The sequence below is a fragment of the Pundamilia nyererei genome, unplaced genomic scaffold, assembly GCF_000239375.1.
Source record: "Pundamilia nyererei isolate P.nyererei 1_Seehausen unplaced genomic scaffold, PunNye1.0 scaffold00358, whole genome shotgun sequence".
NCBI classification, from domain to species: domain Eukaryota; kingdom Metazoa; phylum Chordata; class Actinopteri; order Cichliformes; family Cichlidae; genus Pundamilia; species Pundamilia nyererei.
In genome coordinates this window covers 60965-76686 of record NW_005187759.1, presented here as the reverse complement: position 1 = coordinate 76686, position 15722 = coordinate 60965, and the positions used below count along the sequence as shown (strand labels likewise).

At 41.1% G+C, this 15722-nt stretch overlaps 1 protein-coding gene and 2 non-coding genes across 3 annotated transcripts in view; 1 reads left to right on the top strand and 2 right to left on the bottom strand.

Moving 5' to 3' along the window:
• LOC102209907 (adenosine deaminase RNA specific B2 (inactive)) overlaps positions 1-14724 on the bottom strand; it is a 36286-nt gene extending 21562 nt beyond the window's left edge. The window contains exon 1 of the mRNA XM_013915753.1: positions 14531-14724. Coding sequence (XP_013771207.1) covers positions 14531-14621 — 91 coding nt within the window. The 5' untranslated portion in view covers positions 14622-14724. The remainder of the gene's footprint in view (positions 1-14530) is intronic.
• Positions 5070-5151, top strand: trnas-uga (transfer RNA serine (anticodon UGA)). Its single transcript has one exon. It is a non-coding gene; the product is annotated as a tRNA-Ser (tRNA).
• Positions 13740-13821, bottom strand: trnal-aag (transfer RNA leucine (anticodon AAG)). The gene has a single exon. It is a non-coding gene; the product is annotated as a tRNA-Leu (tRNA).
• Positions 14725-15722: the final 998 nt, after the last annotated feature.

The window sequence follows — 15722 nt, the reverse complement described above, 5'->3', positions numbered from 1 at the left end:
GATTCCAACATGGATTTTAAAATGCACAATCCTCTGTAAAGCTCTCACACCTTACTTTCTATATGCAGCCCTTTCCTCTCTACTCCATCTCCACTACAACTTCCACTTGTTTTGTTTTTGGAGTTTGGCTTCAGGAAAAAACCCACCATAATAGATCACCTGCTGATCCCTGTTGGTCCCCAAACCAGTGACCCCATTTATTCCCATTTATCTGATGCACAAGTACCATTTGAGAGTTTTTATTTTGTAGCATTTCTTGTTAGAATACATTCACATAAACACTGAAATATGAGCAGCAGCAGCAATTATACTGTTCATAAGCTATTAATGAATTCCTGTTAAACTATAACTATTATGGATCAACATTAAACTAGTCTGCAGTTTTATTACATGCCATTTTTCACTTTTAAGGCTTCCTGAAATGAAAAATTATTTTTTAAAAACCAATATTATGAGCTGAACATGGCTGCAAATGACAGAGAATCATATGAAATTAGTTGTGCTCCATGCAAATAAAAGTGGTGTCAATTTCACCATTAAACTGAGATATTTCTTTTGAGAACAAAGTAATATTAAAGAAGCTAGAGTCAGATTAAATATGCAACTTTTCTGACTTCTTTGTGGGTAATTTTACTGCTTATTTTCCTAATTTTTACCCCAAGTGACTGCTGATTCTGGAGGGCACTGCAAAGCAAACTAAAAGTCATTAGAATAATGAAGAGTGCACACTAAACTATTGTGCATTAACCTTCCACCTTTCAGTTATATTAGGCGTGTGATGCCATTAAGTGGTGGGATGATATGAATGAGAGCCGTGAGATGGGATGTGAACGTAATGATGTGAGTCCTGTGCTTCTGAAGGCAGGTGGAGGCTGGAGGTGTTTTAATGACCTGCATCATCACAGCTAATGGGACCATTTATTTTCAGACAAAAAAAGAAGTTAATAACTGTTTTTCTTTGCGTCGTATCCACTGAGCTCTCGCGTCTTCCCACACTTGCTGCCATTTTCACGTTTTTCATCATCTTTCACTTGACATCCTCTGATATAGACACAAAAACACACCCTCGCTAGTCCAAAAAGCCCTTCATTAACTCACACCCTTTTGTGAATGAAATAGTAGACTTTCCACTTGATTTAAATAGAGGTTATCCAAGTTGCAATGTGACAAACTGTCTGCTTAATCTACCTCTAAAGCTTTACATGAGCAGATCTACACGATGGTGTTGTGCAGCTTGAGCTTTGCAAAACAGGTGAGCAGATTTTAGAGAGCATGTGCATGTAGCAAAGAACAAATTAGTGAATAACTGGAGGGGATTGGTGCTGGGTAGGGGTGCACGGAAGTCTTTGTCATCCAACTTAATTATGTCAAAAAAGTGTTTGCAGTACAAACTATGATTTTTTTTACATGAAGACAAATGAGCAGTCATACCAAAGTGATAAAAAAGCGATAATGCACTTGAGCAGCAACAATAAGACAACCCCACAGTTCTTCTCGTGGCCGCCTGAGGCTGGATCCAAAGGAGAGTCAGTCGCTATAGATTGCACAAAAGTGCACAAAACATTCCTTAGTGTATATATCATTGTATGCAGATGTGTTGAGGTCGACCTATCAAATATTGGGGCCGCACATCACCTCGTTTTAGCTTCTCAGCCACCACAGGTTTTTCTGCCCTTGCATTCTTTGAGGTAAATTCATCAGTGGGTGCAGAAAGTGCAAAAGAAAATGCTGATGTTAGTCGTTCAGATGATTGCTGCCTGCACGCAAAAGGCCATAATGTTCTGGAAGATGCAGAACAGCAGAGGGGAAAAAAGAGAGAGAGCAGGAAGCTTGCGTGGCTTCGTATTGCACACTGCTTGTGTTTATCAAAGCTTAAGAAGGGAAGTTTCTCCATTCAGCCGGTGTTAATGAACCTTATTTAATAGAATAATGAAATTAGGCATGGCAGGGGGGAAGCAAGAAGCACCCGCTCACTGTCCGGTTTGTGTGTGTGGGCTGACAGCTGTGGATAATCTCATTTGCTAAGCATAATTAATGGCAAGTGGTTTCATTTACTTGTAATGTGGACTGTCTTTTCTCAAGGGCAAAGAAATATGAAAACTTTTTGGATTAATTTTCCTATCGACTGACTCGGTATAAGGAAGGAAATTTGTAAGAGTAGATTTTTTTCTTATTTTATTAAAGCTCCTGATTCTTTCTTACTTTTGTACTTTATTGTCTTTAATGAGCCTCAGTACAAATATAAAAGAGGAAAAAAGGCTGGTCTTTCTTTTATGAGACAGTAAGTATGCCATTCTTGGCCAGGACTTCAGGGCTGTGGTTCTTCTGCTGTTAGGGTTTCCGGCTTGAACTTTTGTTGGGTTTCACTGCACGGGTTTGAATCCTGTTCCCAGTGGCTAAAGTTAAAATATTAATATTTATAACAGGCAACACTTTCTAAAGCCATGATTACCGGTGAGCACTGTGCAATTATGAGGTGTTCCAGAAAAAAAACATGTTAATAGCTGGAAGGTTTGAGAAAAAACTTGAAATTTTGACTTAAGATGTTGTTTTTTCAGTAGTGGAGACACCTTCAATACATGCAATGCATGGGTGACCTTTAGGCTGATAGGAATGCAGCATGAAATGGTGAGCTTCTAACAAAATCCAGTTTAGTTGCATCAGTAGAAGTTTGTTTGCACGATGTGACCTCCAGATGTCCTCCTGATGCAGCAAGGAAAGAAAAAGCAGTCGTGCATTGAAGATTTTGGTCCAGGCTCTACAGCCTACATTCATCAACTATGCTACCACTGCGTGAAAATAGAGAAAATCCTGGACTCAACCATTTTCACCAGATAATCCTCCTTTCTGACTTACAGAATGATAAAACTTTACTAACCTGACTTCATTTTCATTCAGTATGGCCTGAAACTATGACCATAAATGCATCAGCTGTCTTCTAAAGTCCCAGAGAAAAAAGGTAGAAGCTACACCCACACTTTATGCTATTTATCAGTCCTACCCTTATTTATTACTCTGACTCTAAACAGCAGAACTAGTCTGTATTATCTTTCATCTGTGTTTTGCTAGCAGACAATAAAGTGATGACCCATTACAACTGCATGTGCCATTTGTCACATTGGGTCAGTTAAATAAACTGACATATGTCATTGTTTTTTTAGATTTCCTCACAAGTTGCCTTTACATGCAACATTCAAGCGCAGGTTACGGCGCTGGACTGGAAGCTCAGTGAGGGAATGTAGGTCCAAATCAATGGACCTGCATGGAGACAACCATGTGACTTTGTAACCAATCAAATGTGCAAGCTGTTTCAAAAGTATGTTAATCATTATACTGCATTTATTAATTATATTATTGTAATCACAATATATTTTTTATGTTTCTGTAATTTTTAATAGTAAAATTTAATTATTGTTGTTATTCATGAATTATCAAATGTACTATTTCACAAAACAAAGAAAAAAAATAGAAAAGCACTTTGTTATTTTTGATTAAGATGATAATTTGAGTAAGTTATTTACTTACATCCGTGAACAGAAAAGTTTGTTTTAGTGGTTCAGTGTACCGGCTGAAGTTTAATTTAATATGAGATGTTTTAACCGAAGCAGCGCAGTCTTGAGTTTTGGTGCTGGGGCTAAAGTTGTAATAACTGTCACTGTCCTTTAAAATGCTGGAGAGTTTGCAGTTCTTTTATTATCCAGTAGAAAAAGAGCGCTTCTACCGATTCCGGTGTTGCCTAAGATTAGTTTTGATGTCTCTTTCTATGTTTCTTAAGATGGAAAGAGACTGTTTGCGTCTTTGAACGATGAAATGGATTTCAAAATGCTCCTCCTTAAAATCCCACCAATGTTCATTTTAGAGTTTGTTTATAGGAGATAAGAGAAGGTGTGCACAGTAGAGCTGAGCTCAAACATGACCTAATTCATTGCTCATTACAAGAAGAAACACTATAGAGTTGAGAAAAAATTAGATTTTCAAAGTAGAAAAAAATCCTTTTTATCTACCTGTGAGGAAAATCTGCTGTGATAACGCCTCCAGCTTTGATCAGCTCTCCGTTCACGTGTGGGCGGGCTGAGAGAGCAAACTGCTGACAGCATGTTCCAATGAGCTAAACATTTGCACACAACGCGCGCTGTTCACACAGATGCACACAAACACACGTCCCACACATACTCCTACAAAGTTACAGAAAAACAGCGATTAACGCACCAAAGTGAATGACAAACGTAGCACGGCGCTGTTGTCCACCAGCAGGTGAGTCACTGTGGTCAAAGTCTCTGTACAGTTCGTCACAGGGTTAAACAGCCATCTGCCTCTGAAGGCTCGAGCACACTGCGATTTCACTTCAGTGTGCGACGTCGATCTAAAAACCTGTAGGACGTTACGTTTGATGGATACAGAATTGGGAACTAGACGTTTGATGATATTACACATCATCATCATTATCCAAATGAGCTACGTCTTAATCAGCATGTCTCACGCTGCGTTTTGATTGGGTCGTTAGTAGATATAACCACGACCAAAGATATCATCACAATCTTTTCAGGCTGTATTTGTAGATGCCTGAACTTAAAGCCAAAGATCTTTTTGACAAGTGTGGCTGTTGGTGCACTACTTGCTTAAGGTTGCACCACTGGTCTGGACTTTTACTCGGTCACTGCAGCACCTTTTTTCTTTTTTCAGCCATTCTGTTGCAGATTTGCTGCTGTGCTTGTGATCATTGTGCTGTTGCATGACTCAATTTTGGCCACGTTTTGACTGTCAGACAGATGGCTTCTCATGTGACTTTGGTATACAGAAGAGTTCATGTTTGCCTCAAAAACTGCAAGTCCAGATCATCACCCCTCCAAGGTCTAGCACAGTATTGCACATTGTCTGTGCAAAAGGGTTAGGTGGTTTGTTTAAATGCAGCTTTGCAAACCTAAGCTGTGCTGTGAAAAAGGTGAGATTCAGGTGGAGACAATGCAAAGAGACAAGTGAAAAAATTCACTGCAGAAATCAGTGGAAATGATTTAGTTGGTGGTGTCACAATACATGCAAAAACTAAAGCAAAGAAGCAAAAGGAAGCAGCTGTGATGGCCGAGTGGTTAAGGCGTTGGACTTGAAATCCAATGGGATCTTCCCGCGCAGGTTCAAATCCTGCTCACAGCGAAGCGCTTCTTTTTGGCACCATGTCCAGATTTACCCACGTACCCATGAGGTAGTGGGAAGCTGTGGTTCAGACACAGTATGTGTTGTCTTGTCACATCAACTAAGAAATCTAAAAGCTAACTGGCCCCAAATAAAAATGGGTTGTCAAATCAGAATAACCATTTGAGGCTTCCTTGTGGGAACAAAGGGGTGAAGATACAGTGTTTCCTCCTCAGTAAATTATTTTAAATAGTTAAAAATGCAATGAAAACTTTTGGTATTATTAGATGTAAAACTACCAGTTTTCACATTTTGAAAAAAAAAGTGCACCACTGTGTCTTGATGTGTGCTCAATCATCCAGGTAAATAAATCCAAGACCATCTATGTAAAAGACCATCTCTGAACTGATGAGGGGGCCTAAGGGTACATCTTTCACCATCTTGCAGCTATTCCCCAACTCTGTGAATGGTACTCATGGCTATTGATCAATGGTCATGACAGTTTGCATATTAATAATCAAGCAGCGGACCTCACAGCCCATTGTTCATTCAGTGGGCTGGTTTCAGTCATTGTGCAACTGTACTGTTTATAAGATTGGGGAAACCTGCAGTCAGCTGAGACTGAAGAAGTCACTTGGATGAGCGATGAAACGTTTCTCCCACTGCAAACGCTACGTCCAGATGAACAGAATCAACTTTTTGGGATGTGCACCACTGTGATTAACTTTGTGGTTCTCCAACTGTGGGGCGAGGCCCACTGTGAGTGAGACATGGAGTCACTGCAGGTGACGGAGAACCAGGTGAAAAATATGAAAATATAAAGTTGAATTCATTTTTTAAGGAAAATAAACTGTAGCTGTTTCTTGATGCTATTGCTCTGACATTTGTTCAAATAAGACTCATGAAAAACAATAAAAACTGGGTTTTGGGGCATTAACATTTTGTGGCTTCTGCAGTAAAAGTAATGTCTTTACTTTTACCCCCTAAAAGAATTAAACACACACAGTTACAGTTGTATCCAGACTGCTCTGTGTTAGCTTCATTGATGATATTGAGGCAGTCAAGAAGAGCAGAAAGCACAAAGACAGTTTAAAATCTTTATCTAAAGTTTAATAAATAGCAGCAAGCTGACTGCATTTTTCCAAATGTATTGTGCTGGCTTTCAAACCCATTTTTCCATTTTGTCTAATTAAAAACATTGCAGCTAAGTGTTTGCGATTTCACCACAGATCCATGTCAGATACCATTTTCTTCCCCACACAGCGAGAACAGGCTGCAAAGCTTCTCTCCGGCCTAAATTTAGTTCAGTACGTCGTCTCATCTCATCGCACTCAGGGAACAAACGTCTGCTTTCAAATCAACAAGCTGATGATCATTATTTGGAAACGAGTGATGAAATTATTGCCCGAAACATACGGTGATGTGCAATGAAACTCAAACGAGAGACAATAACAGTGGCAGCAGTAATCTATGGCAGCCTGTTGCCTGCTTCCAATGGGCCTCGCTTCAGCTTTTAATGCCCTCGCCTGCTGACTCGCTGTCACTTCATCAGTTTGAATGATTAGGCGGTGCTTATCTCTCACTGTGAGCCGTGTTTGTTGGCTCACAGTTGGAGAATCGCTTAATTGTTTTGTTAGTTTATTGAGGCCCAAGTGTAGTCAGAGAAATGAGTGGGTTAAATCTAATGCTGCTGTCAGTGTAAGAAAGAAATATATCATTTTTTTCTGTAGATTAGACTTTTTTTTATAAACCATCTGGCTAAAGTGTGCAGGGCGTCTTTATCTTTGGGCCACATTTGGTCTTAACTGGGGCCGGCTTGGGTCCTGACTTAACCCTGCTTGTTTTGCACTGTAGTTAGACATCCTCACCTGCTGTCAATCAGCTGATGCTCCCCGTTATTCCCCATCAGACTGTGTCATTCTCATTACAGTCGAGTTTTCCACCGTTTTCCTCGTGTTTCCGTTTTCTCTCTGTGTATTTTTTGTATCCTGTTAGTCCCAGTCACATTCCTTGTGATGTTTATGTCTGATTTTTGGCCCTTTTGACTTTTTGACATTAGCCTGGATTAAAGAGTAGGATTTAGTGCTTTTCCTCTGACTGCCTGGTCCTGTGTTTGAGTCCTCTCTGGGGTCATTGCACAGGGTAAGTCCGGCTGCTTTAACTCAGCCACAGGTCTGTACTACAAAGCAGGATTATCCAGGTGATTTCGGGGTTAACCCTGGGTGTTCGCTGTTATGGAGACGGTTTATTTCTTGCTATGTCATACTTACATCGCCATGGTTACTTATGCTGCAGATATAATCTCTGGAGCAGTGTTGTTGTGCTCTAGATTAAAGATCAGGTAAGAAATCACCGCCTACTGACCAATCAGATCTCTGGAAAATATCATCACCATTCCTTGTAGATGTCTCTGATCACTGTGCACAGATAACAGGAGAGCCTAAAGTTTTATTCTATAAGCATCCAAAATCTTTGTCTTCCCCTGAAGCACGTCTTTAATACATACACAACCTTTTTGTAGCAACTATGTTATTGTTCTTGTTCCCTTAAAATATGATCCTAAATTCTATCAAACTGGCATGTTGTCTCAGCCTACATTTCTGTGTCTATACAAATCAAATTGTAACAAAGTTGGGACTCTGTGTAAAATCTAAATGAAGGCAGAATGCGATTGAACCCAGCTGCTCAGGGGTCCTGTTTGTTCTGTTTGTTTCACGCTGCACTAAATGTTTTCAGCTGGTTTAGCATCGTTTTGTTGATGCAAAACCTTCGACTAAAACACGTGTCGTTTGGATGGGAGCATATTGTGATGTAAAACCTGCATATACCTTTCAACGCTGATGGTGCCTTTCCAGATGTGCAAGCTGCCAGTTCCATAATTACTAATGACCTCCAATACCAGCTGATAACAAGCCAAATGCTCCCTCTCCTCTTAATTCCAGAAGCAGTGGCATCCATGTTTTTCGAACAGAATTTCACATTTTGTGACTTCCACTTTGCCTCAGTCTAGAGTCCAAGCCTCTGTTCTTGGACTCCACCGACTGTCAGGGTCTCTCAGTTTCCTGCTCTTCAGCCAACACACATGTTTCTGATTTGCTCATGACCTGCCAGTACTTGAGCACCCGCTCGAACAGCCATTCTCTGCCAGATTGTTGTGGTGATCGGGCTCAGTCATGCTTGTGTGCTTCCTAACGTTGCCTTTTTTCTGCCTTGCAGTCTCATGTTCGGTTGGCTGAAGACCTCCTCTTGTGTTTAGTACTCACCTGCTGTCTCAGGCTGGTTTGCTCCTCTAAGGAAAGGATTAATCTTCACTTACCTGCCAGAACTCAACAACCTTTACTTAATCCCTGGAATTCTCGCTGCATCTCATCTCATTGCATTTTGTATTTACTCGGGTTATTGTTGTCAAATAAGAACATTTGTCTGATCATTTGAACCACGCAGGTGTGACAAAAAAACACGTAAGAAAACCAGAAGGGGGCAAATACTTTTTCGCAGCACTGTCAGCCTGAAGTTAATCACATTTGCTATTTTTATTTTATAATTTACTATTAAAAGTGCAATTTAAAAATAAAAATTCTGGATTTTGCAATAAAAATATCAGTGGCTATCTTATTCTGTCACTGCTTCAGCCCCACTGGGGATCAAAACTCAGCTGCGGCACTGTCCTTCCAAGCTGCAGAGAAGATGGGACCCCTAACGCTTGCAGAGTTATGGCCACACTTTACCCGCTGAGCATCCCTGCAATTAAGTTAAATGGGCGCACAAACCATATTGCTAATGGTTTCACAAAGCCCAAGCCCCAGAGAAGTGTGGCGATTGAAGAATCCATCAGTGAAATTGCGCACTGACATGCCCCACTAAGTTTGACTGCACGATGGAGCTCACTTATCCAAAATGCATCCAATATACAAATATAGCCAAACACACGCCACGTCATGACACAGAGCCGTAGCAGACAGCAGCTGTTTGTCGCATGTCGGAGAATCATAATCCTCGCTAAAAGCAGGACAATCAAATCATTTCTCCAACGAGACTTTGCAGCCAACAAATGACAGTTTGTTAATTTGACTGAAAAGGCAACAGAAGGGGATTTTTTTTTACAGCCAAATGGCAGTTTATTTTTACTGAAATGCCCCCAAAAAGTTCATCTGTATCCAGACAAAAAACAGATACAAATCCAGATTAACAAAGTAATTTCATTGCAGTCTGCGCTCAGAGGGTCCTCACAGCGTGCTGTAATAAACGAGCTGAAATGAAGCGGCTTTGCATCTAGAAAGTTCTTGACATGTTCTTGATTTTTTTCCTCTTTAATCAACTCACTGATGTTTTTATTTCAAGGTGAACTCCGATGCATCTGAAAACTACCCTGCTGGTTTTGTTGTCTCTCTGTTTCTGAGCTTTTTGCGCATCTTTTGACATAATTGTGCTTCCCATTATTTCTCTTCTCTGACTTTTACTTTGCCTCGCTTGATCTCCTGAAACTGCTGTAAAATATCTCAAAATAACCTCCTCCCTGTGGAGGAATATAGGTGACAGCTGAGTGCCTTAATTATGGGGACAGAAAAAGGTGAATAAGCTGCGAGTGCTGCTCCACGGGGCTGTGCTCATTTGCAGATTCAGGACTTTATTTAGGGGTCTACAATACGGTGCAGTACTCAGTGTCATGTGTGACTATTGATCTGTGTAATAAAAACAGATGTCATCGATATGAAACCCACCGGTTTATAAATTTCATGGTCCTGGATTTTTTTGGGATTTATTGGGTTTTTATTCCTGTTTTGATTTTTAATGTTTTGTGTGTCTCCAGCCTTTCCCTCCCTCCGTCTTCTCCTTGTGTTTATCATATCTTCCTGTTTTATTTTGGAATTGTTTTTCCTTGTGTGTCCCTCCCTGGCTTTCACTTCTTGTCTAATTGGGTCATCGTCTCCACCACCTTCACTCCACACCATAAAAAACTCTCATTAGGCTAAAACAGTCATTTAAATAAAAATATTTAAAAGGAACAAAATATCCAGCATCATCATTATGAGTTGGGCAAGAGAAATAACCCAAAGTGAGATGCTCAAGTGTCTTATTCATGACTAATGGGAGGGTGGAGCGAGAGGTGGACCCGTGGATTGGTGCATCAGCAGTATTGGAGGCATTATACTCGGCTAAAGTGGTGAAGAGAGAGCTCCAAACATTCATCCAATCTTAAAAAATGACAGAAAGAGCAAATTCAAGTGCCTGAAATGAGTTTCCCTGTCTTTGAGGCAGGCTGACAGGCTGAGGACCTTGGACGCATGGTGGGAGCTAAGAGAAGAACTACTCCATTATGTTGGAAGGAGCCAGTTGAGGTTTCTTGAGCACACAACAATAGGGAGGAGACTTTGGAGCAAGCCCAGAACCTGCTTGGGAGATCAGGCCTTGGGGGCCACGAGGGACTGTTCAGCGCTGCTGGGGAGAAGGGCGTCGTGAATATCCTCCTTAGCCTGCTGCTTTGGATAAGTTGATGATAACGGATCGATAGATGGATGTTGGATTCAGTAAGATTTGAAACTAATGACTAAGAACATAACAACAGTCCACATAACATCCAGTCCACCATGCAGTCACCAGCACCTTTTAGAAACGGGTCTGTGCTCTCAACATGATTTGGAAGGTAGACAAATGTGTGCGCGGAGCCTCGTGTTCACCCAACCGATGATGAAAAATACGACGTGAACCCTCACATATGGGTGGATGCGTAATGGCTGTTCATGTTTGAACCAAACTGTGAGGGAGGAATCGGCTCTGCCAAACTAGCCGCTGCTGCCAGTCATGTGGAAATGTTCCCGCTGAGTTCAGCAGCAGTGTTTTCTGAACTCTCTCACCTTTTAATGCACATAAAGACTTTATAAGAGACTTAAAGGAAAACAGGAAATCTCAGAAAAACATTCAACTTCCTTTTAAATTAAATTTGATGTTTCTGTAACACTGTAAACAGAAAAGACTTGGTAATCCCATGTGATTACTTCCTCTTTTCCCCCTCCCCATTTACTTGTTTGAGTGACAGTTTGCTTATACATCCAGCTGTCTAGAAGCTCACAGTCTCAGAAGAACAGAGAAACTCAAACACTGCTGAATTACTGAGCGCACAGCAGTCGCACGACACGAGTCTCCCTCCTGCTGCGCGCTCACAGAGCTCCATTGTAAGCTGAGACGTTTGCCATTTGAGAAAAAGATCCCACCTTCTGTTTCTAAAATGACAGCTGGCATTAAAGTACAGCTCATTGTTGGATACTGTGGAAGCATTAGCTGAGTGCATTGTGGTCCGAAAATAGTGGGATTTGTGGGGACTGATGATTTTCTGGAGGCATTTATTTTTCGTAGAGGGCACGCTTTGATGCACAAAAAAGGCCAACGGGTCATTAATGAAAGTGGAAAAGGCTTTGCGCACTTTGAATAACTGCTGGATTTAATACCGTGGCCATCATGGAGTAATCTGCAGCATTTACCGAGGATTATCATGTGCAGAACAATGCCAGTGTAATCCTAAAAGGCTGACCTGTTGGTCAGACCACTGTAATTATGATTATCGGAGCTCATATCCTGATGAGACATTTATACGCACACGAGTAAACAGAAAGTGAACATTTTTGGCTGCACGTTGGGACTTCTTAGACACAGAAAGTGGAAAAAGGAGCAAACTGAAAACTTCATTGACACTTTTGAGTCACAATCGCCTCCGTCCTTCCTCACAAGTGTTTATTTTTTTGGCGATGAACGGAGGTGATGGTGTTGCAGTCGGCCGTGGCAGCAGCTGTATTCCTGTAACTCCTTCTTCTTGTAACATCTTCATTTTTGGCAGCAGAGGATCTCGTCTTTGGTTTCTTTAATTGATTAACATGCCTGAGATGCACCGCGTTGCCATGCTTGCATTGTTCACATTTTTGTTGCTTGATCAGCAGTTGGGTTTGGCTCATCCTGTGTTACAGCTATAAACGCTGATAGGAGCCCAGAAATGATTGAGCAAAAATAGCAAACAAACAAATCAAGCAGAAAAGGTTCTCCGGAGAGTCTGAACCATGGAGACAGAGAGGGAGCATACACCTGAGACTCTCTGCAGACATCCACCAACTGAAGATGACAATAATTAAAGCTGAAAACAACAATCACCAGGGCAGATATGTGAATGTCCTGACTGATGTCATGTGGTTAAATAGCAACTGCACCAATTTGGCTTTTTACACCAGCTCCTAAACCTCAGGAAGACTTTTTGTCATCAGTCTGACAAGAACATTAAACCTGCACGCAGACATCTCGCTGTTCTGTCATTCAGACACACGGATCTTAACAAAATCTAATCCAACACATCTGTTTTTAATTCAGTTTGTTAAATAACCAGTTATAAATACTCTTTAGCTCAGGCTATTTGCATTTGTTGCTATATATATATATGTGTTAGCATTGGCACTTCGAGCAGATTATTATGGTGATAAAAACACGTAAAGTTTTTATTCATGGGCTTAAAAATGAGCGATTTCCAGTGCTATAAAGATGAATGAAGTTTGCACAACCTGACTTAATCACTCAGAAACCAACTGGACCATAAGGGATGACTAAAGCATTTTTAGCATCATTTAGAGCTGAAGTTTGAGTTTGACTGCAGTTAATAAGATGAGATGATCCCTGACTTTTTAACTGCTCCAGAGGGAGAAACAATCCCAGTGTCTGCATCAGTGCTTCAATTTCCAATCCCAAAATAAGACTGATTCACATCCACCAGGTCACCATGGCCTACTTAGGGTCGGAGCTAGGGTTCGTTGTGTTCTAAGCAAATGCAAATATAATATAGCAGTGCTTTTGCAATATGCTATATTAAATTTAGCAGCGCACAGGGTCGAAGCCTTTTTTTTTTTTGATGTATCAAAAATCCATTCCTCCTAACAGATTGTCAGTGACCCGCTTGATGTAGAGCCTGTAAAGTCTGTGTACCTTAAGGCGTCGCCACAGCAGAAGTTTGTACTATGAAGCAGGATCTTATCCGGATAACCTCAGGATCAATCCTGGGTTCTCTGTACTAGGAAGGTCACTTCTTACAGATTCAAGATCAACAGGTATGAAATCACTTTTATATTTAATCTTTATTCACACACCGCAGCTGAAAGAATACAAACTTAAACCTTCAGGAGCAGGGTACGCTCAGCGTTTATGTTTAAAATCACTGTTTTCCTTACAGCATGCTGTATGTATCATATAGATTGTTAAGCCATAATTTACTAAAATCAGTGAATGAAGGGCAAACGGTACCGTTGTTGATTGGCAACAGTTTAAAAAAAAAAGTTTTTTACATGTGATTCTAATCTGCATTTAAGTCTCTTTTACCCGGTTGGAAATTACAGCTACTAGAAGACAGAACAAAAACCTGTTCAATGTAATTCATTTCACTTTGATGTGCTGACAAACTGAAGCAGTTTCCATCATAGGGAGCAGTTACTGCAGACAGAAGAAACTTTTTCTTTAGATTGGTTAGGCACTGCCAAGCCCACTCCTCTCATGTGAATTTGCAGAGTATATAACCAGTTTGAGCATTTTAAAAATTTAATTCACAGCTTGGGAGGAGAACATGTGGAGCCACTAAAGCCTGGCAGTGGTGGGATTCGAACCCACGCCCCCAAAGAGACTGGAGCCTTAATCCAGCGCCTTAGACCACTCGGCCACACTACCGGTGATTTCAACTTAATTTCCATCTGTTGGTTGGTTAAACCTCAACGAGAAAGCTCTATCCCTGTAACATGCTCTTAATATCCAGGTGTCCAGAAGTTTTTAATTCGTTTTTATTTACACCTTCACGTGGGATTTAGCATATCTAAAAAAGTCTTATAACAGCCCAAAAGGTCTGTCAGTGGTAACAACTGACTATTTCTGAAACTATGCTTGCAGCTAAAATTCAGTCTAACCCCCAAAATAACAAAACCAAGCCAGGACCCACAAACAGGATCCAAAAACAAAGAAAGACCCAAACAAGGATTCAAAACTCAGAGACAGCAGGAAAATCCCCACATAAAGACAGAGAAGCAGCGAAGGACAAAACCAAATCAAAGCTCAAGTTAGCAGAAAACCAAACACTTGAAATCATCACCAAACCCAGAGACTAAAGCAATAAGCATTATTTTTCCTGTAAATGCTCTTCTTGAACTCACAAATACAGCAGGTGGACTGTGGTAAATTGTAAAACATCTCTTCCTAAATGCACTCGCTGTAAGTGATGTAATGTAATGCAGTAACTCTAACGGCAAAGCAAAACAAAGCCTGTGTAAGAATTTCATCAGTGGAGTAAAAAAGACCCAAGCTCACTGAATACTGCCACAAATAACTGTCAGCATCATCATCTGTTTCCCACATAAAGTTCAACAATCACAGCTGCTCGACTCACCTTTGCCTTTGCACCTCCTCCTCCTCTTCCTCTTAGACTTTCCTTTCAGGTCTGACCGCTCCATGTTTCTGCTGCAGGTCCCCGGTGCCATTCAGGAGATGTTTTTTCCTCTGTTATTATACTAGTTTGTCCTTCTGCTGCTTCTTCTCTTCTGCTGGTCTGAAACAAATGAATCAGAGTGCAGCTCTGCAGCGGGAAGCCCTGCACAGTGACTGACTTCTCTCTCCCGCTGCCGGCTTTAGGAGGCGGGCGACTGCTGAGGTTGTGACATCACGAGGAGAGAAAGGGCTGTGATTCAGCATCACTGAGTTTGGTGGCATCAGCTGGTGGTCAGTGGCACATTTTGTAAATCATACAGAGGCGCTGAACTAGTGTCTGAACGCTACAACCAAACATAAGCATCAGAATATTGATGTTAGGGGAGAAAACAGAGGAATATGAGTGTTTCTGAGAAAGATGAAGAACATTTGAAGCATGTGGTCAGAGGATTCAAAGTTATCATTTTCACCAACTAACCTATCATGCATGTCGTTGGACTGTGGAAAGAGAGCAGAGAAACCAGCTGTTTGAGGACTGAACATCACGTGAGCTGCTCTGCTCACATCCTCTGACTGAGGTGCACGTGAGAATGTGGTCACACTGGACATCAGCCCGTCTCTAACCTGTGTGATGTCAGACTGAGCCGATGTGTGAGAAGCATCTAGTCCAAACAATGTGCTGCTTTTGAGTTTACGCGTCCCACATGCTCTATCCAGACGGCTCCTACACGAATGCTGAAGCAGACTCCCTCCTGCTGTGTGCTTCACATGAGAAAAGGACAATTTTTGAAACTATGCAGACGTGACTCTCCTGAAATTTTCTGGAGTGTGAAAACAGTTTGTTTAAGTAATTTAAGAGTGATGAAAATCTGCAGATTTCTTGGAGTAGCTCCTCCCACGGTCACTGATGTCAGTGGTCCAGCTCTGGACCCAGGTCTGATACTGTGCCAGCTTTTAGATACAAATTGGGTTTTTTTTAGGGGGGATTGCATGAAACCACTTCTACATGTAGGTGGAAAGGAAGTCATAAAACCCTATAAGTTTCTGAGCTAGTCCCATGGTTACAGCGCTAAAACATGTTAAATCTCTGGCTTTAAATAAACTATCAGTCTCCACATTTGGTAAATGGTAAATGGCCTGTATTTATATAGCGC